The sequence below is a fragment of the Choloepus didactylus genome, chromosome 8 (genome assembly GCF_015220235.1).
Source record: "Choloepus didactylus isolate mChoDid1 chromosome 8, mChoDid1.pri, whole genome shotgun sequence".
Taxonomy (NCBI): Eukaryota; Metazoa; Chordata; class Mammalia; order Pilosa; family Megalonychidae; genus Choloepus; species Choloepus didactylus.
Window position 1 is genome coordinate 81,640,389 of NC_051314.1, and position 27,998 is coordinate 81,668,386.

Sequence of the window (27,998 nt, forward strand, 5' to 3'; positions counted from 1 at the left end):
TTGTTGTTTGCCCTTCTCTGGGCTTACAGTCCTTAAAATCCTAGAGATTTTCCTTAAGATCTGGGGAGGGAATCTAGAAATTTGGGGATTTCTGAAGATTCATGCACACATAAAAATAGGAAAAAGAAGGACTACCGGGCCCTCTCTACCTTGAACTCCAAGGACTTTTGCTGCTTCCCAGCTCCAATATAGAGCCTTCAACATTAACACTAATCATATCTTGTGTGGCTACAAAATAATATTATCGACACCCCTGTAATTATCTATTATCCGCTTACTTGTGATGATTACAATACTAGAGGAGGCATGTCTCCGCCGATCAAGTAAAGCTAAGCAAATATCCTAGGAAATGAAACTGGAGCAATTGGGCATTCAAAATCTCTTGTCCCTTCTTGAGTATGTTCCAGAATCTGTTAAATCCTACCTAGACCTCCTTGGTTTAGGATAGCCATTTTGTGTAGTGGTAGGGTGACACTAGGAGATCCTGCCACCTCCTAATCCTCTGTATCCCCCGTATGCCCCTGCCCCTCCTCCTCTGCACAAACACCAGAGGGAAATGCTTTCTGTCTCCCCTACAACTATTCAGATAATTGCATGAATTCTTCCTTGAATACTGCTGTGTAGTAAGGATCAAGATTTCAGCCGGAAGTGTAGGGGACAGGATTCCAAATGGGGGGTGGGGAGGAGATGAGCGAGTCCTCCGTTCTTACATTCCCAGACTTTATAGTTCTGTCTAGTGTTACATTGTTTCTTCAGGCAAAGATCTTTGTTCCCCCTCCCTTCTTTCTCTCTCCCGCTCTCCTTTTTTTGGTCCCTTTAAAGGAGACTCAGATCATCTTCTGCTCTTAATAGATGACTATAAAAGTAAAATTAATTCCCCCTGCCCTTTAATATCAATATCTCTCAGTTAAGTATGCACATTGGTGAGAATAAACAGAATTAAGTGCTGCGACCCAAACCAGCAATTACATTCAAGGTTTTTTTTTTTTTTTTAATTTTAATTTCATTGGGTCTGGCTTATCTGGGGTGTTCCCTCCGCTGTCAGATAACAGGGGATTTTTTTTTTTTTACAAGCTCGTTGGGGACTGAGCCACTGCTGATCCGATAGAAAAAGCAACCAGAAGCCAGAGAGAGAGTCAAAGGAGGGAAGAAAGCACCAGAAATTGATGAAAGGAAGCCATGCAGAGAAATGTGGGGAGGAGATGCGACAGGTCCTGGACTGAACTGGGCAAAGAGCAAGGCAGGCACTCATGGACTGAGGTTCATATATTTTCATATATATTTTTAAAATCTCCATTGGGGGCTCCTGAAGAAAAGGGAAAAGTTGAGAAAGGGGTGGGAAGACAGAATTACCTAGGTCCTTGGTCACAACGTGAACGTTCTAGAAGAGGAGAAGGCTGGATAAACCCGTGCAGGAGCCAGGTCATCACAGGGTTCGGGTCAGGTTCGGCCCGGTAGACTGCCCGGTTGAGCCCTGGTAGCCCCCCTCCCAGCCTCCGGGGCTTCCTCGCTCTCCTTATCATCTCCATCTTTATGACGAGGCTTGTTAACAAGACCAGCGAGCTGGCCATGCACATCTATCTCAGCCGCGAGCGCTCAGCCGAGCAGAGGCAGTAGGGGAACTGGTGGCTAGGCGTTAATTAATTGATTCCTTTGGAAGGTAAAATATGGCCGCGTCTACACGGAACCCATTGACTCATAAACAATATCTCGGCTGAGTGTGAGTACACAGTCTCTCAAGGAAATTTTCCATAGACATGTATCAGGTAGACCTGAATTTTAGCTGCTAAGGAAAGACCGAGTGGGACTAATTTGTAGAGGGTCAAACAGAATTAGATCAGCACCAGAAAATGCTTTGGGTTAGTACTGGCTCTCAAAAAGCATTGGGCATGCGTTTTGTAGGGGAAACCTTAGATTATGAGATCACCTTTCCCTGCTGTTCGTGTGGAACCCGGGTTAAAGATGGGAGCCAGGACTCTTAGTAGACCAGAAGTTGATGGGAGGGGGTGTGGAGATTGTTTCCCTGTTTTCAAGGAGCATAGAAGTCGAGGTCCAGCCTTTGTTTCCCACTGCCCCCTTGACTTGGGGTTAAAACATAAATTTTTAAAATTCAAAATAAACTTTAGCTGATAGGGCCTTCAGGGAGTTCCTGAGCCCCCAGCACACACCGGGGAATCAGTCTGCCCGTTGCACCCCCCTTTCCTAACTGGTGGCACAGAATAACGCTATATTTATATGAGGTCTAGGAGAATGTGTTCTGAGAAGCATGGAGGGACCTAATTATCTAGGGCTGATTCTATAGAGGCCAATCAGTCTGACATGGCTGCAAAGAGGATTCATGGCTCTAAATATAGACCCTGACTTCAGACAGGAGATGTTACAGTCAAAGAGATAGGAGACCCACCTATATGAAGAATTCAGGTAGACACAGAAGGGAGCTTTAAAAGATGGGACTCATAGACAGATAGAAATACAGAAGGATAAGGAAGGAGCTCAGCAGATGGAGATTGCCACTGTCAATGCCTGAGCTTCCTCCCACTCCTGTTTTAATGGTCATGAGAGAAATCTGTCTTATAAACACAATAATATATTAATCCAAACCACGTACTTTCAGAGTATTTGGTAGATGCACACCACGTGTATAGACATAATTTACAGAATTTTTATATATTTTTCATACACTGGCTGGATATGCACTTTGTGTATATGTATAATAACATGATGTATTTTCCATGAAGTCTTTTTTGTGGATATATAAATATCTGGATGCATTTTCCATGCATTGATTTTATATACCCTTTGGAGTGTATAAGCACATGTAGCTAAATAGTACATTCTCCGTGTAGGATGTATGCAAGTGTACTGTTTATATATGTACATGAATTTTTACATGTGGTGGAAATGCATGCTATATGTAATCTTTTCACAGTAGATTGCTTTCCCACACAGTAGATAAAAGTGTCTCTGTATATATTTTTGGTAGAGAAATATATTTTCCGTGCCCAGATTGTGCATGTAATATAGATGCCTGTGCATTTTAGACTTTATTTCAATATATTGGTTCTGGCTGTACTACAGCCGGGTGTGTATTTTACGAAACATGTTTTCCACATTCCGCATGTAGACTATGCACCTTTCACAGAGAGCTTCCCCAGCCAGGGCTGTCTGCGGGTTTTTTCTGCACAGTCCTGTCCCTTGAAAGAACTTCTCCACTCTCCTTCCGGGAAACTGACAGAGCGAAGGCTTGTCTTCGAGGCACCTCGGAAGCCGACTCAGTCTCAGAGAGGAGAAATCACCTACCGCCAACAGGCTGGGTCATACTGACCAAAGGTCTGGTTGGTTCGGTCTCCTCGAAGCCCAGTTCCTCGGCTCCTGTGCCAGACTCCATCAGGCGGCCCAGGCCTGAGGAGTCTCCCGCCGCAGAGCAGCCGGCGGGGAAAAGCCGGGCGGGCTGGCGGGCCGCTGCTGTGGGTCTGCCGCATGCCGGGTAGAGAGAGCGCACTTAAGGAGAAAGGTCTGGTTCCCACAGCCCGCGAGTGCCACAGAACCCGGCTGCTCTTCGAGAGCTCTCACAAACTCAAGGGGCGGCCCCGGGGCCCGGGGTGCGCAGGGTTGGCGGCTGGGCGGGCCCGGGTCGAGTCTCGGCGCGGCAGCCTCCACTGCTCCGGCCAGCAGGGGTCATCCCGTCCTTTGCGGGGGCCTGGAGGCCCTCGGGCAGCGACGGAGCTGCCGGCGCTCTTGCGCTGGGAGCTACGTGGTTCACCCGGGGCTAGGAGGCGCGCGGGGTTTTGTCTCCTCCTGACTCTAGAGCGGACCGGATCCCGGGCCTGCGGGCAGTCGGACCGGGGTCCCAGCGCCCTCTCCACCGCACCCAAGCACTGAGGGCTCCAGGCGTGGGTTAGGGAGCTGCTCAGACCTCCGCGTCATCCATCAGCGGCCTATGCGCCTTTGTCTCGGAGGCCTCCCCTTGAACAGCAACCGCGAGCGCCGGGCTGCAGCGGTGGGGCAGCGGGAGAGACCCGGGCGGGTCCCGCACGCCTCTCCGCAGAACACTGGCCACTCAGTCTCGACAAAGACAGAGGTAGAAAGGCTGCCACTCGTGCCTAAGGCTTGTCATACGCGCGGCTGTGAAATCCCGGGCCTGCAGGCAGTCGCCGCGCCGAATTACACCAGAACCTTCGGCGCCTCTGCCTGCCTTCCGCTCCGAGAGGGCTGGGGGCTCCAGGGTGCGTTTCCCCCGCGGCCCGGGCCCTAAAAGCAGCTCCTGCTTTCCTGGACATGGCGGAGAGAGGAGGTGGAGGCTCAGGACTGGCCGGAACCCAAGGTCCCAGGGGTTTGCTTTGTTCTCGGATGAAGCGCGGCGGTCCCTGCTCCGATCCGGGTCTGAGCCATCGATCTGTCCGGGTTTCCGGCTGCATTAGCATCCACAGAACCCAGGCCGCCGAGCCCATCTCCTGTCGACTCAATAGTGGCTTTAAATAACCTAGCGGCATCTATGCAAGTCAGAGCCAAGTAGAGCAATTGTGTGGATAACCAGGGCCAAGTACGGCAACCCATTTGGATACACGTTTACACAACACAGCAACAGAATTGTTTTCTATCGAAATCATCCAGATACGACTCTCCTTTTACTTGCTCCTCAAGACCCAGTTAGCAGAATAAATTATAGTTTGGGGGCTTAAACCAAAGAGTTGCAAAATAGATGCAATCCTCACCCAGATCCAGGCCTCAGCCTCCCTTCGCTGTATTTGGGTAGTGGCTCAAACCATGACCTCCTCTTTGACCGGGAGACCCAAGACTTGCTTTTTAGCCCAGCGGGAGGAGACTATAGTGTCTTTCCACCTCTGACAGCTTCCCCATGAGTCTTAGGGCCTGGAAGACACTACCCAACAAGGTGCCTTGTCCCCAGAAATAAATTCAGGACTCTCCTAAATCCCCTCCTTCCTTTTTACCCAAAAATGCCTCCATTGTTGATCCTTCCTGTGTAGACACATTTTAAGAAGCAGGTAGCCTCTTGCCTAGGTTTACTGGGGCTCTACCAGCCTGCACCCCTTTATTTAGACCCATGGCTGCCTGAAGCTTTCAGCACCCTTGCCCCTCGTGCACTCTGTGGGACGTTTATAGGAGTACCCCCAAAGCTTGCAATCTCCTTCCTGCCTGCACCTCTCAGTCGTGCAGGGCAGCTGGGAATAAGGGCAAACGGAGAATGGGATCTGGTCTAAGTATGTTAGTTTCTTTAGTTGCAGGCATAAAGAAATAAGGAAAGGGAGGGAGGGAAAGATTTCAGGGCAGCAGGCGTGGCTCGGAGGCTGGGCTCAGTGGGGCCTCTGGTATTCTGGTGCAAGCCTGGGAGGCTGGAGGGGGAATTTGGAGGAGACTCAGTGACTGGAGCCAGGAGACAAGAAAGGGAAACTTGGAGGGCAGAGGCGCAAGGGTGGAGGCAGAGGAAAGCATCACACCTGGAAAGAACATGCCGGGGTGGTAGTGTGGAGGCGCCGAGGGCTCTTGGGCTCTGCCAAAGGCCTCCACTGGCCTGGACCCAGAGCTATTCCTGGCGTGACCTGGAGGGGGTGGTTGGCTGTGAGAGGTGGAGCCTATTTCACCAGCCCCAAGGGGTCTTTAGCCCTCAGATCACTCATCTTGCAATGCACAAAATGTCCTCTCAGAGTGAAGCTGTGGGATCTAGGACCACAGAGTCTGAGCTGTGGACCATCCCCCCATCCAAGCTCCTGGAACACTCTCACCACTTCCAAATCACAGCCCAGACACACTCCCACCCCACTCTGGCTTCTCTTCTTCGAGTTCCTGCTATACAGACCCCCTTTCCTGGCTCTGAAATTGATATTAGCCACCTTTCTGCTGTCCACATTTTGACAGCCCCACACCTCCTCAGTTCTACCCCTTTTCTCCTCAATCTCTCTGCTAGTAATTGCTTGGGACTGGAGATGGTGACTTATCAGTGGATCTTGGTTGCTCTTATGTTTTTGTTGCAACTGCTCTTCCATTATTATTGTACATTTTATTATTTTTATTATTCACCTGAAGTTGAGAAAATAAAGTAGGAAACAGCCAGGAGGCTGGGGTAACCATTCTTTCTGGGTAGAGGAGATCATGTGTGGGGGGACCCATTTTAAAAAAAGTTACCAAAAAATCACATCATCATAATTCATGTTTTAATTATTATTAATATTAATATGATGAAGCAATTCTGTACAAGGACTATATAAAGGGAAAACGTGCTACAGACAGATGTTTCAATAGAAGGGCACACTACAGAGACAGGAAAAGGAATAAGAGAGAGATGACTAACCGTGGGGACTACACTAGGTACTAGCGACAGACACAGATAACAGGACACAGCTTGACAGAGAAGCTTACGGAAGTCAAGTTTAAAGCGCCGGAAAGAGAATGTTGCATATCTTTGTCCCCCCAACCCTTTTGGAGTGTTCTGGTCTCTTTTCTGTACTGCCTGTGGGAGTCACTTTCTGGTGATGGAGCTGGAACCCAGCACTCCAGACCCCATGAGCTCATAGCAAGGGATGCACAGAAGGGCACAGTGAGTGACCAGGCAAGGGGGGGAGGTGCCTCATACCCTGGTCCAGCCCGTTGGGAACTCTGCAGGCAGCTGGAATGGCTGTGATTTCTGAGAACTTGTATGTGGGCAAAGCAAGTGTGCATAGGTGGAGAAGTGTGCCAGATGTCAGGTGCCCAATGGGGATGGGGAGTTTGATTGTGCCACCACTGTGCAGGGCTGTACTGGGGGTATGAGACTGCCTGGCTGCAAGTGCAGTAGGGAGAGTGGGATGTGCCCAGGGGTGTGTGTGTGAAAATGTTTGCCAGCGCCTCTACACGATCCTGTACAGAGGCTTGAAGCTGTGTGCTGATGGGAGAGTGGGGGGCTCCCTGGGTTACTGTGGGAGGGTGAGTTAGGGGAGATCCTCTCCAGGTGGGAAGAACTCTATGCCAGAGGTCAGTTTCACACTCTCCAGGCCAGGCTTAATTCCCTCGGTCCCTTGTTTCTAACCCTTCTTGCTCCCGGCAAGGCAAGGGCTGGACAGAAGATGGGAGGGTGGGGGGACTGTCACATAGAAAGATAAAAATGAGTGCAGGGAGGCCAGCGGCTTCTTCACTGCTCTCTTCTCTGAAGCCAGCCCAGGATCTATTGGGCTGAGTTTGGGACCAGGAGGTACTTATGGATTAAAGGCCTCCCCACTTGCTTGAAGCCACTTTCTGGCCTCCAACCGGTCCTGGGATGGGCCCCTCCCTCTTCTCTGCTCCTTGTACTCGGTGGCTTGCAGGGCTGGAGGCGGAGGCAGGCCGGCCGGAGACAAAGGGCGACGTTGGGGGTGGATGGGGTGAGGGTGGGGGAAAGAGAGAAAGGAGGTGGGGGAGACACAGAGTCCCCTTCCTTCATTGTCACCAGCCTGGGAAACTGGGGCTGAGCGGAGCCTCCGAGGCCGGTAGCCCCCTTAAGGGCGGTTTCTCCTCCCGCATCGTAAATTACAGTCCAGCCTCCGGCCGTGACCGTGAACGCCAGCAGGGAAGGGAGAATCAGCGACCACCTCCGAGGCTGCCAGAAACTCTGCCGGCCAATCAATTCCATGCTCCGCAGTCTCTTCCGCAGCCTCTTGAACTTCTCAGAGAGCCAGGTGGGGGTACCTGGAGTGGCTACTGAACCTGGGGCTGTATCCGCCGGGCTCTCCATTCCCCACTTGCTGTTTCGGGTCCGCAGCCTCCTAGGCGCCGGGAAGAGTGGATGGCGGCACACCTGGGAGCGGATGTTCGTCCGGAGCGGACAGGGGCTTGGAAGAGGGTTGCAGACGAGGAGACCGTTCAGGCAACTCCCCTACAGGGACGTAAGGCTGATGTCTCCTTGTCGTCAGCTCCGTCTGTCCAACGCCTGCACCTCTGCCTCTTGGAGTCCGGGCCTGGAGGACCCAGACCCAAGCGGAGTTGGGCCTTGCCGATCATACTCTATTCACCCAAATCGCACTTCTTCCTTGGTTCCTCACTTCCTCCTTCCCTCCCGGAGCTACCCTAGATCCCCTCCGCTCTCTTCACTTAACCTCCACTCTCCTTCTCTCACCCAAGCCTCTCCTAATCCCACCAACTGCGTTTGGGGACCCTTTGGTTCTGCTGTTCTCACCCTCGCCTGCTACTGCAGGCAGAGAGACTTGAGACCTGGGAAGGGAAGTGGTGGGAAGGGGGTGGGAGCGCCTGTGCCTCTGCTCCTCCAGATCCTCAGCAGCGGGGGAGCAGCTCCCCAGTCCCAAATAAACGAGTCTCTCTGTTCTCAAATAAACGAACCTCTCCGCAGCGCCTCAGCCTTATCCCTTACACCCTCCCGTAGCTGTGGGCTTCCTCTCTCCCTGGCTGGGTTTCTTCCCTTCTCTCTGGGACCTGGCAGGGTCTTGGGGTGTATGTGGGAGGGAACCACGAACAAAACAGACAAGAGGACGTCCAGGGAGCGCCTGCCAGAGACGCCTGGCGTTCTAAGCGGGAACAGTGTCCCAGGCGGCGCCCCCTTTTGCTGTCTGCCAGGGCCAGGCTCAGTCTGGGGCTAGCGCCCGGTCCCCGTCCCCTAAAAGAAAGACAGGGCTTGCTCCCTCAACAGAAGTCTTTTCTTTTTCATTCTACGGTTCTGAAACCAGATCTTGACCTGCTGGTCACTAAGATTCAAGCGGTCCGAGAGTTCTCTCCGGCGCTGGCGTGTGATGAACTCGTTCACCAGAAACTCGCCCTCCAGCTCTGCCAGCTGCAACTTCGAATAGGGCTTGCGCTTCTTCCGTGATCGACTGTGGATAGGGTACCAGGGCGCGCCTGGGTGGAGATGAACCGTAGGTTGGCTGGTGGACCAAGGGGTGACCAGCCCAGCGCCCTCGGTCCTTCCCCAATTCCTTTCACTTTGGCCTCACGCCAGGCCCTAGGCTCTTCTCCTCCCTGCCAGGCATGCCATATCCTCTTCTACCCAGACCCCCATTCCCACCAAATCCCCAATCTTCACCACCCTCTTTCTTTATCTTTCATCCCTCCCATTGCCTCCTCAACCCTACCCTTTGGCCACACTATCTCTGATCCCTCGATGTTCCAAGCCCATCACCTCTCCCCAAGCTTCTTCCTTCTTTCCTTTCCCCCAGTTTCCTGTCCCCATCTTCCCACAACCTCTAGGACTGGGCGTCTGAGCAATTGTAACAGTTACGTGCACTGGTGTTTCTTAAAAGAAAAATGCAGGTAATGGGGGCTTATGGAAGGAGGAGGGAGAGCCGCCTGCCAGAACAGGGACAAGACTTTCCCGCCTCCACCCTCTCAGGCCTGGGGAAACCCCTACCAGGATCTCTCCCCCCTTTCCAGAGCTCCCTGCCCCCTCCAGCCACAGGCTGGTGAAAAAAGGACTCTCTCCAGTTCTTTTATGGGAATATTTACACGTTTATAGGGCTCTCCCGCATCCGCACTACTTTTTAAAAGAAACAAGGCCTTAGCACACATTCTGTCACCCCGGGCTGCCCTAGATCTGTCCTACCCTGACTGCCCTAGTAAGATGTACCTCCTGTTGTGAGCTACACCGGTGGAACCGGGTCCTTACCGCTGGCCGAGAGCCCGCCGCCGGGGTTCAGTGGCGACACCAAGCTCCCGGAGTCGCCGCCACCGGCGCCCTTGTTACCCTCGTTGAGCAGGGACGAACTAGAGTCGGATTCCAGCGACTGACACGACGGCGGATTGTGCGGGGGTCCCGCGCCGCCGTCGCCACCGCCGCCGCCCGCCGCGTAGTCGTACTTGAAGCCAAGCGTAGGCGGCCCCGACGGCTCGAGCGGCAGCAGTGCTGTCCCAGGCCCGGCCCCCGGGACCGGATCGCGCCCGCGCTCCTCACGTTTCAGGCCCCCTCCCGAGCCCTCAGCGCACGGCTCGCGATAGTAACTCTTGCTGTCCTCCACGCGCGCCAGCTCGCACGTGCGGCCAAAGGGCGGGTTGAGCGACACTGGGCTGCCGAGATAGGGCTGCGGGTAGCCATTGCAAGGCTCCGCCGACGGCCAGGGCAGCGAGCACACGTTGTCGCGGCGCGGGTAGGACAGCGAAGGCAGCCCGGGCAGCTGCGCCCCGGACGTGCGGAAGTTGGGGAAATAGAAGGTGTCTCCAGTGTGGATGTTCACCAGCGGCCCCACAAACCCAGGATTCAGGAGATTATGCTCGCCCATTTCCGCGGGGCCCGACCGGCAGCTTCTACTTTATTGCTATCTGACATTAAACATAGTTAAACCTGCGCCATCCACCCATTGGCCGCCCGGCTCACGTGGGCGCCGCCGCCAGGGGGAGGGGTGGGGACAGCGGATCACCCCCCTACCCACCACTCCGCGCCAACTCCAACATTCCCCCTTCCCCATGGGTGGGGGGGGTGGCGAAGGGAGGAGGCAAGTTTATTCGCTGGATTCTGGTTTTTAAAAAATCATATAAAAATCCAAGGCGGAGTGAGGCAACCGCCCGACACGGGGCTAGAGGAAAAGAGAAAAAAGCCACACCAAAAGTACACGTACATAACACCCCTGCACCCCACACCCCCCAGATGTATTATCTTCTCGCCAACAGCTGGCGGAGTGCAGCCCGCCCCTCTTTAATTAGCTTCTTTATTAACTAAAACCGTTGGAATTTACAATATCTCCCCAATAAATTACTATTAGATATTGTGTCATATAAAGTTTACTGGCTGTTTAAGGAGACGGATGAGCCCTTTGGCTCGGGGTTTATTTACAGTAGAGGCGAAGTGGGAGGAAGGACAGGTTTCCCTGCGCTGCCTCTCTCCACCCTGCTGCTGCTTCCCTTGTCTTCCTCAGCTCTTTCTTCTCACGAATCTGGAGAGGCATCTGGGGTCCTCTGCTCCAGAAAGCACTCAGGCAGAATTGATAATGCAGAGTCTTACCTCGGATCAGGCAGCCACCCCAGCCTCCTACCTCCACTTACCATTAGAAGAGGAATGCAAAAAGGAGACAGAAGAAGCAGAAAAAGGAGGAGCCAGGCTCGGTGTAGACCCGCTTGTCTGCTGTTGAAAATCTGGGGGTGAGGGACCTCAAACTACTCTTCTGCTGTGACTTCCCAGAGTCTGAGGGGCTGCTGGGGTTCACCAGCATTTTTGTGACTGGAGGCTCTGGGCTCCCAGCAGGGCTTGGCCGGTCTAAGAGGCTCCTGATTCCCACTGGAGAAGACAGCTATACCCCAGACCCTGCCCAGCCTTGCCTCTGGGGCCACCAGATAGGGACACAGAGGCCAGCATTAGGTTACCTCCTGAGATGACCTGAGAATGAGGGAAATACCTGTTGGGTATTTAAAATTATATTTACGGTGCTAATCTCAGCAGCTCGTTTGGGAGAAGGCTGAGCACCCAGCGCTGCCCATTGGTGAGAATAATCGGCATCTGTGAAACCACAATCCCATCTCAATTAGGTCCACAGAACACAGCAGGCAGATTAAAATGAAAATCAAATAAAAACCAAACAAAATCCTCCAAAACGAGATGTATCCCACTGGGGTCTAGTAGAAAAAATACATAGATTTCTCTGTGATCGTTTTGGACTTCAAGTAATACAAGGTTAAATAAATAGCACAGCAAACAGCTAAATATGAAAAAACACTGGATGATCTGGAGAAAACTGAAGAGACCAGGGAATCCGAGAGATACAAGAAAGAGAAACCCATGTAGGTGAAAATTAAATATCTGAGAATAAGCTCAAGCTACAAAAGCAGATCGAAGCAGAGAGGATTCTCATCCCCCTCTTTTGCTTTTCTCTCCTTTCCCCTCGCTCCTCTGCAGGGCACGGCACGGAGAAACACAGATTCTTCGAATTCCACTGCTCCCGGGGCGATTTCATATCCCAAAACCATAGCTGCTCACTCCGACAGAAATGTGTCCCCGCGGGCGCCGTGCGGCCCGCGCAGAGCGCAACTCATAGCTCACAGCTCGGCGCCCTCCCCTCTCCCCGCTTGGCCGGTTCCCCTTCCCCGCCCTGGTCTTCCAGGCTGCCGGGCCTGGCCCCTCCCGCCCCAAGAAGCCCGCCCTGAGTCCGGCCCAGAGGCCGGAGCTGGGGAGGAGTGGTGGGATGCCAACCCGGCGCAGCCACCTCCGGTCAGAGCCGGGTGAGCCCGGGAACCGAGGAGCGGGCCAGAGACTGGCTTTTTTGTCCTTAGTTGATTAAGGGGCTGCGCGGATGAGGAAAGGAGCATCCTTCAGCTGCAAATTCCATGTCACAGCATCTCCAACATCTTATATAACCCGCCTTTTCAAGATGCACTAATGAACCCCACTAAGAATTCAGTTTTTTAAAAATATCATTTGGGGGTTATTTTGGTCATAAAGAGGGTTGATGTTTAATATTGTTGCTGTTTTCAAACACAACACTGTGTCGGCGGCGAGGTCTCCGTCCTGGCTCTCCAGGCCTCGGCTCTCTGCCGCTATTGTTGGCGTGAGGGATACAGAGACCGGCTGCACTAGCCCTTGTGGGAGATGGGGCTTCTTTCCACTCTCTTGCCCCCTCCCAGATGACTCCAGTTTCCCAGAAGGGTGACCCCAGGAGGAGGGTCTCAGCTTCTTCCCATTGCCTTCCCGCTCGCAGACCTCAGGCTGGAGCTCTGCCCTCTGCCCTCCCGGGCCAGGCCGCTGAGCTCGCAGAGCAGCGGCCACAGGGCGGCAGAGGCAACGCCGGGAAAATGAGGATGGGATGAGGGCTTCCTTTTTCCAGAGATGCATTTCTCCGAGTCCAGTGGGCAGCCGCCAGTCTGTTTTCTCCAAGTTTCCGACGCTGAACACACAGGCGCATACAAACCCCTCTCCCCTCCGAGCGGTAGGTCCCGATATCGCTCAGGGAGAGTTGCCGAGAACCGTCAGCAAAATTCTCATCCCCAGTATCCTGCTCCCCAAGACCCCCTGTAAACGTAGGCGTTTCCAGGACCCTGGCGAGGACCCGGGCAATCTAAACGCCTAGCTTCCCCGTGCATCGGCACTGCTCTGTCTTTCAGGAACTCCACCGCAAGCGCAGCTCAGGAGCCCCCTTCTTAGTGGGACAAAAAGGCCCCAGAGCCCCGCTCCCAGCCTGGATCGCCGGGGCCGGCGGGAGGCTCGGGTGTGAAGCTTCAAATCTAATTCCAGCTTCGGCCAGCGTGAACTGCTAGCCCGGAGCCGGCTGGGGCTGGGTGAGAAGACTGGTAGGAAGTCGCAGCCCAACGCCTTGGGCAGCAGCGTCTAGCCGGAGATTAATCTGCCCGCACTTCGCTGCCCACAAGCAAAACTGTAATTGGCCGGGCCGAGGCTCCGGAACCGCAGAGCGGTGGTTGCGCCCACTCTTACATATATTCATTAAGGGGTCTCCTGCCTATCCATCCCCCGACCATGGGCGCCCGCCGCAGATGGCCCGACTCAACCATGCCCCGCTCATTAACTCCTGGGTTAATTAAAGCTGAAGGCAAGGATGCGTTCCAAGGCTTTCCTTGAAGACCCTCGGCAGTCCGCGTCCTTCAGCGCATCCACCGGCTGGATGCCTCACCGCCTCTCCCGCGCCTTCTCTGTCTGTCTCTATCCCTCCCGCAAGCTCCCGGCCTCTGCATTGGGCCTCGAGTCCCTGCTGCGGCCGAGCCTGGCGGAAGAAGTTAATTGTAAAATCTACGCCGGCTCCGATGGCAAGGGCAAGGCGACTGCGGGAGGCGAGGCCGCCGCGGGGCGGCTGTGAGCAGCCGCTTTCCGGCTCCCAGCCCACCCAAGGTCGGAACTATTAGGCGCGGTACTGCCTTCTCCCTGGTGGACCGAGAGGCCGCGGCGGCCCAGTTCAAGTTCACTGTCTGGTCTGCAGAAAGCGGTTCTGCCGCGTATGCAAATAAGGCAGGACCTGGGCCTCGAAGGTATGTGAGCAGCAGCCGGGAGGGCAGAAGGAGGGGAGATGAAAAGCGGCTGTTGAGAAGGCTCTGGCCCGGGATCGACTCCTCAGCCCTCCCATTTTCGTCCCTTTGGGGCCGCTTAGGTTTGGGAAGGACATTCGGGTCCAGATGAAGCTGTGGGTGGGGATGGGCTCAATCTCCTCTTTTGTGGATTCACAGATTCCTCCAGCGGTGGGAGCTCACCGACCTGGCTCCCAGCGCTGTCTGAGGATGCCAGGACTTAAGGAGAAGATTGAGACACCCCTCTCCTTTCTTTACTTCTGTAGCCTGGGGGAGAGAGGGAGGGAGGGCTTGGACTATTGTCAGGGTGAAGGGGACAAGCCAGGCTTTCAGGTTCAAACAGGAGGCTTGGGGCCAGCAGTGTCCTTACCACCTCCAATCTTCCTGCAGCTCCTCCTACCACCAGACCCCATCCACATTACAACTCAGAAATGGGGAGGGGTTGGGGGCTTCCAGGCCAGAGCAACTGGGAGACCTTCTACCTCCCACCCTAGCCTCCCTAAATGGCCCCCATTTTCTCTCTCCTTTAGGTCCAATAGCCATTAAATAATTTCGTGGCTCTGACATTTTCTCCCTCCGCCAGCAGAGGATCTCCTCCACCTAGTGAATTACTGAGTGTCAGGAAAAGGTGTGGGGACCAAGTTAAAAAAAACAGTCTCCTCAAATGCCACACCCACAGCTGCCGGCAACATAGCCGGGAGCCCTGGGCCTGGTCTCCGCCGGCCTGGAAGCCTGATGGGCAGGGTGGGGTGAGGACTATCCTGGGGGCTCTATCCCCTCAGTCCGGCCCCGCTGGCCATGACCATGGCCTTTAACCATGTCCAGCTCTGGGGAGGGGCTGAGCTCTGCTTGGGTTCTGCTCGACTCAGCAACTCAGCTGCTTTCCAAACCCAGGCCCCTAGCCCGGGGTGGAGCGCGCCCGCGGATCCGGAAGGGACAGCCGGCGAGCCTAGATGGCTGATGGTGGTGGTGGTGATGGTGGGGGAACAGACTGCCAAACCCGAGGCTGGCTGGACAGGGAGAGAGGAGTCCACTTACCTTTGGAGACCGACGGGTGCGGGGCAGGGGTTCTCTGCCTCTAGAATCCCTCTGGGTCCCCCCTCCCCAAGGCGGTCCGCAGGCCCAGTCGAGGTATCCGAGGAGGGCGGGGCGGGGGAGGCGGAGGGAGCGGCTATGGGCAGCGCCCGGGAGCTGAGTTGCACGGCATCTCTGGAGGGGCCGCCTTTTATGGGCGTTATTAGCTCCCCTGTCTAGACTGGAGACGACACCTCCTCTGTGTGTAAACAGAGGCGGCGGGCTCCGGCGGGAAGGGGGACGGCGCGTCAGGGGAGTGAGCGGCCCTCCCCTTCGCTGGCCACCGGAAGATCAAGGCCTTTTCCACCCTCCCCCTTCTCTGTGCGCCCTGTGATGTCAAGGTCAGAAAGACCTAGTCACGGTCAAGGCTAAAAGAGGAAGAGCCTGGTTGGTTGGGAAAAGGCTCTGGCCCCCTCCTCCTCCCAGAAGCCCCTCGCTCCCCGGGGTCCCTCAATCTTCCACCAGTGTGGGTCTGGATACACATCAGTCTGAACCAGCACTTGGAGTTTTGGGGGTGTGGGTTCCAACACCATCCAAAACCAGCCCAGGAGGATTCTAGCATGGGGAGTTCTCTTTTGAACAGGATGAATCCACGGAGGGGGCTGCTGCAGAATCCCCAGCTCCAAGGGGAGGGCTGTTCAGAGAGATGGCTGTTGCCCCAGGGGCCTGTCCCCTGCCTTGTGCTCACACTGGCCTGCTGGCCTGACACCGCTCACCCAGCTGCCTGTTGTTCAGCCTCAGAAGCAGAAGGTCTTCAAGACAGTGGCTGAGGGATCTCCTGAGAACCCCTGGACTTGCCCCCTCAGGTGGGTTCCCTGCTGTCATGGGAATACTGGCTGAAAGGCTCACTCTGCTGGCCCTGGGTCTGGGGACTAAGATGAGGGAGAGAAAGGGTTTTTCCACCAGGCTCAAGAAAGAGTCCAGCTGAGCCCTCCCTGGCAGCCTGGGAGAAAGACGTCTGGTCGGAAAGTCTTGTGAGGCCCCAGCACGCTCGGATTGTGAGGATTGTGAGGATTGTGAGAAAGGATAGCAGGCACCTCAGTCCCAAAGGAGAAGGGCCATCTGACTGTTGTGAGCTCTGGGCTCACAATCCTTCATACCTCTCCTACCCCCTGCACCCTCCTGTCTGCCCTCACACACAGATCATTCTCACAAACGCTAGTAGAGTAGCCTTGGAGGGAAAGGTTTTTAAAAAGGTTTGGATAAAGAGAAGAAAACACATTTTACACCCTGAGATGAGTGTTCCTACTTACACATTCACACAGATGCAGGTAAGAAAGGCCAAGGGAATTCTCTGCTGATCGAAGCTCTTCTCCCATACACCCTCACCCCAACCCCCTTCACAGGAGTATCTCAGAGTTTTCCAAGGAGAATACAGACTCTTGGGGGAGGGAAAGGAAGGTAAAGGACCAACACAATCAAGCAAAGAATTATATACTTCTTGAATTTGCCTCCCCAGAGTGCACGCACGCGCGTGCATGCACATACACCCATGCAATACCTCTGGCACACAAGAATTTCCATTCACATTCTTGCTTATTTTTATGGGAGAGGAGTCTCCAAAATCAATCCAGGCATAATTAATCCAGTGCATGAGACGGTCCTAAACAACCTGGCACACTGTAGCTCACAGGGACTCCAAACCATGTCTGGTTTGCGGGTGTCCTGATGCACCCCCAATGACCCTGCATAAGCATTCCCCTTCTCTTTTCCATTGTCCCCTTCTGGGGCCTCAGGGTGGGGCCCTTACTAAGGGAAGATTCACCGATTTGCTTATGTGTGGATTTGTGTGCTGAAGTGGAGAGGTCCCTAGGAGAACTCTGGATTTCTTTCCCCACTGAGCTCCCAACATCCACCGGCATCTACAGTTGTATGATGGGACTACCAAATGTACTCTCAGGTCAAGAGGGTTGGGGGCCCATACCAAAAGAACCCCAGGCCTTTTGTCCATTCAGTTCCATTTTCTGACCAAACACACACATTTAGTCTTCAACCCTTTCCATCTGAGGGAAGACTACAGGAATTCTGGAGAAAGGTTGGGGTGGAGGGTGGAGATAGAAAGGGAAATGGAATTAAAAATGAAACTTATTCCCTAGTGATTCACCTATTCCCTCCCAAATCCTGCTGCCCAGTGTGTGGTTCTGTGGTAGGTAACTCAGAGTTGAGACCAAGTAGGACAGGACTGCTGGCCAGATCAGTAGCGGAGCCTCTGCAGATGGTGAATTCTTCAGGCTCTTTGTCTCTCAGACTGTGTGTGTGTGTGTGTGTGTGTGTGTGTGTGTGCACGCGCGCGTGCGTGTGTATCTATGGGGGGGTGTTCACCCCCAGAACCATTTATTTAAATCAGATTTTAAAAAGCTTCAGCCATCAGGCAAAGGGAGATCGGAGAACTCTGATTTCCAGCCTGATGCCTCCGGTCTTTCAGCGTCTTGGGAGAGGAAAAATATTACATATAAATAAAAATTGCTGCAGTAAAGATTTAATCTAAGATAACATTGTTTTAGGCTATATTGCTTTTTAAAAGTCTCTTAACCTGACAACTTAACAATCTCATTAACTCTGCCAGATAGGGAGATAGGCACGACGCGACAGGGAAAACAAATTAGTGGCAGAGTCTACACAGGCTCCTGATTCCCTGGAAGACTGGGGTTCCCTGGGAGCTGGAGAGTAAAAGTGGGTTGACTTGGCAGCTTGGGGATGCAAGGAGTCCTAGCAATCCGACGTCTCTGTGTAAGTTTATGGGGAAGTTACAAGAGCAAGGAGGGAACAGGGGACACAGAGTTCAGAGCTGCCTCTGGCAGCCTGTGCCACATCACCCCAGTCCCAGTTAGGGAACTGGCTGGAAGGATTCAGGACCTTCTGGGGGCAGTGGTACCCTAGAAGCCTAGGGTTGGCTCCCCATAACCACTTTGGTGACCCAGCTAGGAAGCCACATTCTCAGCACCCAGATCCAGATTGGAGCTCCAACTATTAATTGACATGAATGGCAATAATTTTCTAACTTACCTGCTCCCAGGCTTTCCAGTTGCTGATTATTTCCTCTCCCTTCAACACACATTCATCTATGTTGGGTTTCAGGATGGGAAGGAATTTTCTCCTGTATTATCGACAACCCGAATATCTCACTAAAAAACTTAAGTGGAGCAAAATTCTGGGTTTGGGATCTACCCAGCTGGGGGTGATGTCTGTACTCTCCCCCCTTGTCCACACTGGCTGGGTCAGGGTGTCCTAGACAGTTCTTCAGAGAACTGCTGGATAGAAGGGGCTTCAGAAGGAATCTGAGCGATAAAATCAAGGCCCGAAAAAAAAAGATATTTTATTTCAAAAACAGTTTGTGGGTTTTTTTCTTTTTGCATTCATTACATTGCCATTCTGACATCACAATACTATATACAGATACACAACATTTAAAAAAAAAGAGAGTCTATTTCTGACCAACATTTCCAAAAACACTTTTGTTATGTGCCAGTGGGAAAAGGGGAGGTGAGGGGGCCCCACAGCACCAAGTTGGCCTTTGAGGAGGGAAATGTTAGGCAGCATCTATACTAGCTGGATAATTGGAGGCCAGTTATTCCAGCCTCCTGGAAGAAAACTGCTTTCGCCTGGACAATCAGTAAAAGCGAAAGTGTGAGGCCCCTCCGGAGCTGTTGCCTTGGTAGAGAGGCAACTGAAAGGGGGAGACTTGAGAGAAACTCTGCTGAGGGACCCACTCTTCAGCCCCTTGGAGGAGAAATTTGTCTTTTCCTCAGAAAAAAACAAAATGAAACGAACAAACAAACAAAAAACGTTCTGCTTCCGTGTCTGGCCTGATTCCCAACCTCACCACTGACAGAGAGAAAGAGAGAGAGAGAGAGAGAGGGGAGATGTAAGATGAATTTAGCAGCATGATTGGAGTTTTTGTCTTCCTTGTATTTTTGCTATTGACTTAGAGAGCAGAACAGGGGAGGCAGTGAGAATAAAGGTGGAGAAATTCAGCATTTCTTGGTTGGGGTGGGCACAGGGGCTCTGCCAATTCCAGCTTTTGTTGAAACGAATAGGAAAGAAAGAAAAATTAGTGCGCTGTCTGAACTCCAATCACACTGCCAGATCCTTAATAATTATTATGAATGTTAATACGACTTTAAAGATATGCACAGAAAACCTTAACTGGAAAATCTTGCCGAAGGAGTGCGGGAAGGAAGGGAGAAGGAGGAGGAACTGGCAGTATGAACTCGCCAGGTCCTGCCTCGAGGCCGCAGGCTCAGGAGAATCTTCTACCCTCCTGGGCAAAGAAGGAGGCAAGAATCGGGGTCGTCCGGAGCTCCCCAGTCCTGCTTTGGCTGGAGAGAATGGGCTCTTTTTCGCTGCCACTCAGCTTTCTGGCGCGGCTAGGGTGAGGGGTAGGGGGAGTGGTGGCCGACAGCCTTTCTCCCATAGCCCACCCGGACCCATCTCCAAAGCTGTCGAGGCCGAGGCCAGAGGGTTCCGTCTGGATGGGAGTGGGGGGAATGGGAGTGGGGAGTAGGGAGCACTAGAGCTCAGCCTCTGATCCTCTCTGCCTCCTGGCGGCGCGGTTCCTTTTTTTTGTTAAATATTTGTCTGCACCGGCGAAGCGTCCTTCGGTGGGTTAGGTTATGCTACAAAGCTGTGACATAAATAGACGGGGCGGGCGGCCGTGTGGGAGGTCAAGTGGAGTGGAGGTGAGGCGCTTTCGATTTGCTGACCACCTTTTTCTCTTTGACCCGGCGGTTCTGGAACCAGATGGTGACCTGGCGCTCCGAGAGGTTCGTGGTGGCGGAGATGCGCCGGCGCTTCTCTTTGGTGATGAATTTGCTGGCCGCGTACTCTTTCTCTAGCTCCTTCAGCTGCACCTTGGTGTAGGGCACACGTTTCTTGCGCCCGCGCCGGTAGCTGCTCACTTCGGGCTGTAGGGGAACCACATCTGAGGAGAAGAGAGGGCGGGCGGGAGTGAGATGCGCGGCCGGCCGGGGCGCCCTGCGGAGGCGCAGGGTGCGAGCAGGCACTCGAAGGGGACCGGCGGATCTCGCAGTCTGGCTAAGCCCTCAAATATTTTGCAGCTCTGTTATTAGCGAGGGCACTACTAGGCTGAGGCCAGTGAGACACTTTTCTCGGGCGCAATATTTAAGTATGGGGCACCCAAAGACTCAGTGATCAAGGTAGATAACATTTTAATGCGATGGTTTTAACAATCAAAATGAATACAAAAAGTCTATGATGAACAAAATATCAAAAATTGAAATAAACAGAGGATCAGTACTACCGATTTTTCCTTTTGCCTCAGACTCCAATATGACTCTGAGCAGCACTGGCTATTAGGACCCTCAGACCCTGGGAGGAGTCCTCCCCCCATACCCCATACCCCAATTTCCACCCTGGCCTGTGTTCCTTGCAGAATTGCAGGAATTCAGAAAAATCCCTCTTCCCTGCAGTTAGATTATTTGGTGCCCGTCAGCTTACGATTTACCCCATTAGCAGGAGAAAGTGTTCTGTTGTATGTTTGGGGTACAGCATGGCAGGGAGGAACAGCTTCACTGGGCACAGACCACCAAGTGGGGCCTCATGCCTTTGGGCACTGGTTCTGCACTAGGTCCCCTAGCCTGCATCAACAGATAGAAGAAAAGTGTCAGGGTAAAGTCAGACTGCCCGGGGGGCAATCACTCTAGAAATTGGGGCCCAATGATCCCCAACAGGCACCTCACAATACCCAAGGCAGGGAATCCTAGCACTCAGATGTAGGGAATCCAATCTCTGGAAGTAGGAGGTCCATACCCCAATGTCTGCTCGTCAGTGGAGACTCCAGTTGCTTCCTTCTTGGATTAAAACTAGCTGTTTGCATAAATCCTCTAAAAAATGAACCCAATTCCCACTCCCACCCCCACAAATTCCCACCCATCAAAGTAGAGCAAATTCTGCTCCAACCTCCGCCCCTCTCCATTCCTGCAAGGCTGGTGGGAACCTTCTCTACCCCATGCACCAACCCTAATCCTAAACCCTGAATATCTTGTCATCCCAACTACCAGTCCAATCTCTCCTTTCTTTAGGCTCTGAGGATTTCACAGGAACTAAAATAATAATAATAATAATAATAATAATAATAATAATAATAATAATAATAATAATAATAATAATAATAATAATATGCCACTTACACCCCCCTTCCACTCCACCCTCATCCCTTGCCAATAAAAAGTCATAGCAACACTTTAAATGGGAAATGGGGAATTAGAGAGATTATGTGAATAATTCATCCCTCATTTTTTTTTTTTCATATTAGACTTCTTCAGGAGGAAGCTTATGAGGAGGTCTGAATACTTGGGGTTTCCCCTTCATTCTCACTGCTCTCAATGTGTCGACACAGCCCAGAGTGAAGACAGAGCTCTTCCTAAAAGGCTTGTTCCCATCCCACCCACACAAAACACCTTCCCTGTTCCCTTTTCCATTGGTTCTGCTCTCTCCAGGAACCTCTGTCTATACAGGATGGGGAGACAAGTCACAATCAAACTCAGGGAAAAATAAAAATACTTAGGAAGAAAATGGGAGAGAGGGAGTTCCAATGGCCTGATTGGGCTGTCTTCATGGTGACAATTTCTCAGGGAAATTATTGGACTTATCATTTCTCACTGACTAGGCCAAGGATTTAAAAACGAATCAGAGAAACAAAATAACTAAGACCCTTTAGGTGAAAAAGGATTTTTTTTCTATAAGGTGACTTTAAAAAAAAATCCCTTGGTTCTCACATTTGTTTTCCTCTTACAGATGTAAATATGATTCAAGAAACTGATGATTTGGGGACACAAGTAAAAAGAAGGGAGTAATTAGTGATACTGTGAGTTCTTCCTCCCCCTCAGAACATTTCTTCAGGCTTAGTTTATTAAATCCATTTTACAAGATCAGGAATCCGAGGCTTAAAGTGGGTAAAATAACGTAAGTGGCAGAACCAGATTTTAAACACAGATTTTCTAACTCTAAACAATGATACAGTAAGTTTTAAAATGGAAACAGTCCACCTGCTACATTCCAACTTCAAAACACCTCCTTTCCCTTGAGAGCAAAGCAGAATAAAGTTGGGTTAGGGTTCCTGAATTACTCAGATTATTGTTCCTAATTTTTTTTTACTTCTCTTTCTGGAAACTCTCCCATTTACCTACCCAATTTTGGGTATCCTGAGCCCCAGTTCTAAATTTTCACTGAGGCTTAATCGACACAACCCTAAAACAAACAAACAAAATAATAATCAGAGAACAAATAGACAGCTGATCTAAACCAGTTATTTTTTTCTCTATAGGATGCCAAGGATTGATTTGGCCAAGGTTTTCATGGACTGGTTGTTTTGGCCTTCTGGGACAACAGCTCCTGTCTTGCCTTCTCAGAGAAGCCCCTTTGCACTGTCTGGTGCCTTGTCTGGAAAGGAATTGTGATCTACAAACATGGAAACATCTGGTAACTTAGAACTCGAATTGTGTCTGTACTGCCTAAAGTGAGTGGGGATTTGGCTATTAATTTTACAGTCAGCTTTTCCATCAGAACACACACACAAACCACTCCATACCTGGGAATTTAGTAGACACCTTTGAGAACCAAAAGAAAATCAGATCAATGTTCAGCCGTAGCTTGCTCTTGGGGCTGAGTGTCCTCCGTGCACAGCCCCCCATTGCCCACCCGCTCTTGACCGCTCACCGCTACCATCTGGCTCTGGGCACTGAAGAGGAACTTGTTTTGGTCCATTCGGGCGAGAAATCCTAGCTGCTCCTCTCAACCTAAACCCAAAGGCTTGTCAGGAGGGTTATTCGGAAAGGCCCAAAGAGCTTCTATTACACTCTCCCCAGCCTCCTCTCCCCTCTGACTCTCCCTTGGAATTTTCTGCCTCTCTGTGTCAAAAAAAGAATGTCTAACTCACAACAGGGAGAAGAAAAAAAAATCACGGAGAAATGAGGCAAGGGTCTGTATATTCGGGAGAAGGAAGAAGCCACAACACATCTTGGCTCTAATTATCTGGATCTTTCTGAACAATTGCCTCCATCTCCCACAGCAGGCCAGACTGCCACAGATGAGGTTTCTCAGCCAGAGGCGCTGAAGAGAGACAGTAGTGTTTATGCCTATATGTTGCTGAACAAACCACAATTGCATAGACAGAGTTATCTGAAAATCTCACTACTTCTAAAGGATCTCTGTGTGGGTAGAAAGATGGAAGGTGTCTGAAGATAATTTCTTTTTCATCTGCCTCTTGCCTGGACCTCTCTACTCATTGAGATACACCAGCCTGATTCTATTTCCACACTGGGAGTGTGTGAGCACATAGCTGCTGAGACATACTGGGTTTTATATTAATTTCCATGCTGTAATTTGCAAGTATATTAAATCTCAGTTGAGCAGTATTTTTTTAAATTTCAAAGATATTTTTCTCTAGGAGGCTGTGATCAAGAATTGTTTACTTTTAGCAGGGTTTTTTTTTTTTTCCCTGGGAATCTACCAGATGTTTATTTTGCTCAAAGATATTACGGAGCTTCTCTCCAGCCTTTCATTCCATGCCACGCCACATGCACACATGGGGATGCCAGAGCAGCTTCCTCTCTTCTCCTTCCTCACATTAAACCCACTGCCCAGTACTCCAGGCCTGTGCCCCCACCCACAGTGGGCCAGTGGGCATCTGCTCCCTTGCCCCTCAATCCCTTGACTCCTTGGTCCCTGGGCTCATTGACATGACAAATCCAGCTCCCCTTGCAGGAATTCCTGCTGTACCCCTATCTCCTCAGGAGCTTTCCATTTGGGTGAGGTGGGGAAGTAAGGGCCCTTCTCTTTATAATTCACTACGGCATACCTACCTGTGAATTGCCTATCTTCTAGAAATGTGTTATTGTATGTTTCACATGAGGTAGTTACAAGGAATCATGTATTGTATTACAGCCAATGCAGAGTAGGTAATGCACGATACCACGCACTACAATCCTGACATCCTTAAATTTTCCGGCAGCCAGAAGGGGACTGCCTAGTGTGAGTCCCACCCTGGCACTGAGTTATGTTATACTAAGTAATTTCATAATATTTACAAGAATACTATTTGCTACTCACTGCCACCACCCAGGAATTTTTCGCTCTCTGCCTCCCTTCCCAAGCCCAGTTGCAAAGGAATTTCAGGCCCACCCTGAGGAGGCCCTCAGTTCTATACTTTCCAATGAAAATGTCCCTGGGTCCAGCATGTGGAAGTGGGGGAGAGGGTATAGACAGCATGGAGAGACCTCCGTGGCAGCTCAGGGCCCCCCAGGACTCCTCTGCACCAGAAGGGAGGATCCAGTCAACCCTCTCTCACTGCACTCAGCGGCAAGAGCAGACTCAAGCGCTCTACTCGCTCAACTACAATTGGGATTTCTCAGCGCAGCGCGGATCCCGATGCTCTGATGTGATTTTGGGAAACCTGGACTGGTCTTTCTCCCTTGGGGAGCAATGGGGATTCAGGATCTTGTCCTGTTCAGAAATAGCCTCAACAGAGGAGGGCGCAGGGCATCTGTGAATCCCCCTATACACAGTCGGACAAGAACAACGGGTCCCCAACCCAGTCTCACCCCAGAACAGGTCTTGGTCCCCACGTCCCATCCTTACAAGCCTCTCTTCTGGGGCAGGGTTACTAACTCTCTTTTTCGCCCACATTTTGGAGAATTGGTATTGGGAAAGTCCACTGATTGGAGCTCAATATACCAGAGAAGAAAGAAAATCTTACATTCCAGGAGAAAGATGCAACCCCCTTCCCTCCAGACCCTCTCCTGAGATTTTAGCTCTTCTGCTCCCTCAACAATCGGGAAATTTGTGGTTGGATTTTGAAAAATAAATCAAGAAAAGAAAAATGAAAACATCCTACATTTCTGTAGACCCCCGGAAAATTAGATCCTTATTAAAAAGAAAAATCTGTCGAGTGCCTGAATGATCCCTAAAATTCGGGCAAAGAAATGTTTGGGGTTCTTATTCCCCTTCCCCTCAATTTTTCGGTAGATTGAGGGTTTTGTCCTGGAGCTTGTGGCTTCCGAGGCCCACTCCACCCCCACTCCTGGCTGGAAGCCGGCTTCGGGGGCCCGGAGCAGCACGTGAAGCTGGAGCGGGCAGGGAGAGGAGGAGGCAAGCTCCCGACCCGAGTTGAGCCAGCAGCCTGGCGCTCGGGCGCCTGTGATTGCTTCACTCTCGGCCGGGCAGCTCCGGGGAACGTGTCGGAGCAGATTTCTTCCCCGACGCATTCCTTAGCGCAGCTCGCCCGGCCGGCTCCATCGGCAGCCCAGCCGAGCCGGCGCGCCGGGGCCAGACGGCGGGGGTGGCTGAGGCGCGAAGCCCCGGGGCAGTCAGGGCGGGGAGGGGTCCCCGGCGGCGGCGGCAGCCGGGCCCCTACCTTACCTGGGAAGGGAGACTTCCAGAGGTGGGCGGACTGCGACTGCTCCTTGGAGCAGTACACCTGACTGTCCCAGCCGTTGGAGAGAGCCCAGTGCTGGTAGCCTTCGACGGGGATGAGCGCGTCGTGACGCGGCTCCGGGTGCCCGCTGATCCCGGGCACCACCGACACGTCCAGGTAGCCGGGCATCGCCTGGTAAGAGCTGGCGAAGCTGGGGTAGAAGGCGAACTCCTTGGCCCTGGAGGATAGGTCGTCACCGGGCAGGGCGCCCGACGGCTCCGGATACTTATCGCCCGGGTGGTAGGCGCAAGGCTTCTGCTGCAGGTTCACGTTGTGCGACAGGCGGCAGCCGTAGTAGCTGCCCCCGAATGGGTAGCCGTAGCCCAGGGTGGCGCTGGAAGAGGTGGGGGGCGCCGGCGGCGGGGCGCACTGGCGCGCCGCCTCGGGGGCTGGGATGTCCGTGTAGACGGCGCTCTGAGGAGCGCCCAGGGGAGCCGGCGGGCGTCCCAGCACGGGGTGCGGAAGCAGGTCGCGGCAGTGGCTGGCAGGGCAGCTGCTGCCCAGCCCGTCCATGCTTTGGGCTTTGCCGGGGCTCGCTCCGCTGCAGCCGCCCCCCGCTCCGCCAGCGCCGCCGCCTCCCCCGCCGCCGCCGCCGCTCTCCGCCGCGCTGTCCTCATAGACGTACATAAGGCTCTCTGGCCAGCGCGGATGCAGGAGCAGCGAAGTCGTCATGACATGATCTGCTCAAGCTTTTTAAAAACTCCACTTGCCAGAGGCAGCGAGCTAGGGAGACACCTCGCTCTTTTTTCCCCTCCCCCATCCCTCCTCCCTTCCCCACCTCTTCCCTCCTCCTCCTCCTGATGCTTCCACCTCCTTCCCCAGATTCCCTCTACGCATGCGGAGACACTTCATTAAGAAATCCTCCGGCTTCCGCATGCCTCCCCTTCGCACCCCTCCCGCGCCCACGTGACGCGGCCAGCGCACGTGATGCACAGGCCTGATCCCCTGGGGTTTTCTCTTCTTTAGGTGGGGCGGGGCGGAAGGGAAGAGGCCTCTACTGATTGGCTCTCAGAAGGGGCAAAGAGGAGGGAGCTGGGAGATTTAAAGGGACAGGGCGACGCCCCCTGGTAGGTCCCCCAGGAGGGAGAGGGAGGAGGGGGCAGCCAAATTTGGCCGACGCAAAGGGATCTGGGGAGGCAAAGGCTGTTCCTAGGCACCTCCCTCTAGGCTTAGGATGTGTCGGGGGTAGACGGACCCCTACCCCAAGTTTGCTTGCTGTGACTGCCAGAATCTCTGGATTGGGATTTGGGACCAAGGGTGGAGAAGAAAGCTGATTTTTTTTTTTTTTTAATAAATGAGGAAACTGGAAAATGGGCAGGAGCGCGCGTACAGGGTGTGGGGAGCCTTGACTTCAGCACCGCAGACTCCCGTCCAGCTCGCTGCTGGAAGGAGCCCGATGACGCGCAGCGAGACTTTGATGCAGGGATTCTGTTTTCATTTTCAACCTTTAGCCACTTTCCCCAAAGCCCCAATTGTCTGAGATGGGCCCATTCCTCTCCTCATCCTCAGGTCTTCCTCAAGCGGAGCGGAAGGGGCTGAGGGGACGTGACAGCCCCAAAACACACACATCATTACATGAAGGGGGGGGGGGTAGGAAAGCGATGGACTATTCTCAGCAAGAAATGGAGAAAGAATAAAAGGAGTGAAATAAAACAGACTGATATTTCAAAATACAATAGAAATAAAAGTCCCAGAATGAGATTTTTCGAAGAATATTGGGGGAAATAGATTCGTTCTAGGAAAGCTACAAAGCCCTGGATGAGAATGAGAGCATGTGCCCTCTGCTTAGTGTACAAAAGGAAACGTGGAGAGTGGAAGGACCCTTCCCGGAGACAACTCTGGGGGCGGGGGGGGGGGGGGTCCGGGCTGGGGGACCTCAGTTCCGCGGGTTCTGCCTCGGCCCCTTAGCGGCCTGATCTGGGCCGGGCGGATGAGAGTCGAGAGGCCGGGAGAACCTAGACCAACGCAGTGCCCAGCTTGGCAACCCCACCCTAGCTCCCACGGCTTTCTTGGGGTCACTCCTTCTTAGTGTGGAGTGTTTTCAAGCTGTACCCCCCACCCTCGCCATTTTAAAGAAAAAGTTAACACCAACGTACGGATTTTTCAAAAGCCCTCCCTCTTCTTCCTTCCCAGTCTCTCAACATTTCGGGCCTCCTTTGCTCAGCTTGGGGCCTCAATAGAGTCACCCCTTTTCTGGGCACATCTCTACGGAATTGAGGGAAGTTCTCTTTCAGCACAGGGCCTCCCTGAGGAGAAGAGATAATAAAGAGAGAGAAAAAAGAGCCCAAAGCGTATAAGCTTTCCTGCCTCTGCCACGGCTTTTAAATGCTGGGTTCCCGCGTCTTCTGGACGGCGCCCAGGCCGTGGCCACATAGCGCCCAGCCAAGCGGGACCCACCGGACCCCTCGAACCTGAGAGCAAATGGCCGGGTCTGCGCTGGGATCTGGCTCACGGGCCGTCTCCCTCCTCCCTGTAGGTGGAAGGTGGTGTTTCACGGTGGAGAGCCCCAGGCGTGTGTGAGTTAGGATGTCTGATCTCCAGAAATGTAATTCTTATCAGTGCGATCTTCATCCGGAAG

General features: G+C 52.8%; 2 protein-coding genes across 2 annotated transcripts; both read right to left on the minus strand.

Annotated features, from left to right (window-relative positions):
- Nucleotides 1–8,581: 8,581 nt before the first annotated feature.
- Nucleotides 8,582–10,193, minus strand: HOXC12 (homeobox C12). Its single transcript, XM_037848445.1, has 2 exons — nucleotides 9,584–10,193; nucleotides 8,582–8,820 (listed from the first exon to the last, which is right to left on the minus strand). Exons 1-2 carry the CDS (start codon nucleotides 10,191–10,193, stop codon nucleotides 8,582–8,584), a joined length of 849 nt encoding a protein of 282 aa, XP_037704373.1.
- A 9,459-nt stretch (nucleotides 10,194–19,652) lies between these two features.
- HOXC13 (homeobox C13) lies at nucleotides 19,653–26,092 on the minus strand. The gene is made up of 2 exons (XM_037847842.1): nucleotides 25,366–26,092; nucleotides 19,653–19,909 (listed from the first exon to the last, which is right to left on the minus strand). The coding sequence occupies exons 1-2, from the start codon at nucleotides 26,090–26,092 to the stop codon at nucleotides 19,653–19,655; spliced, it is 984 nt and encodes a 327-aa protein (XP_037703770.1).
- Between the last annotated feature and the right edge of the window lie 1,906 nt (nucleotides 26,093–27,998).

Bases quoted from the DNA above. Each gene is read 5' to 3' on its own strand.
- HOXC13 (XM_037847842.1), bottom strand. From the start codon at position 26,092: ATGACGACTTCGCTGCTCCTGCATCCGCGCTGGCCAGAGAGCCTTATG. The intron at 19,910-25,365 runs GTAAGGTAGGGG...TCTTCTCCTCAG, and splicing joins CTGGAAGTCTCCCTTCCCAG to ATGTGGTTCCCCTACAGCCC.
- HOXC12 (XM_037848445.1), bottom strand. From the start codon at position 10,193: ATGGGCGAGCATAATCTCCTGAATCCTGGGTTTGTGGGGCCGCTGGTG. The intron at 8,821-9,583 runs GTAAGGACCCGG...ATCTCCACCCAG, and splicing joins CGGCGGGCTCTCGGCCAGCG to GCGCGCCCTGGTACCCTATC.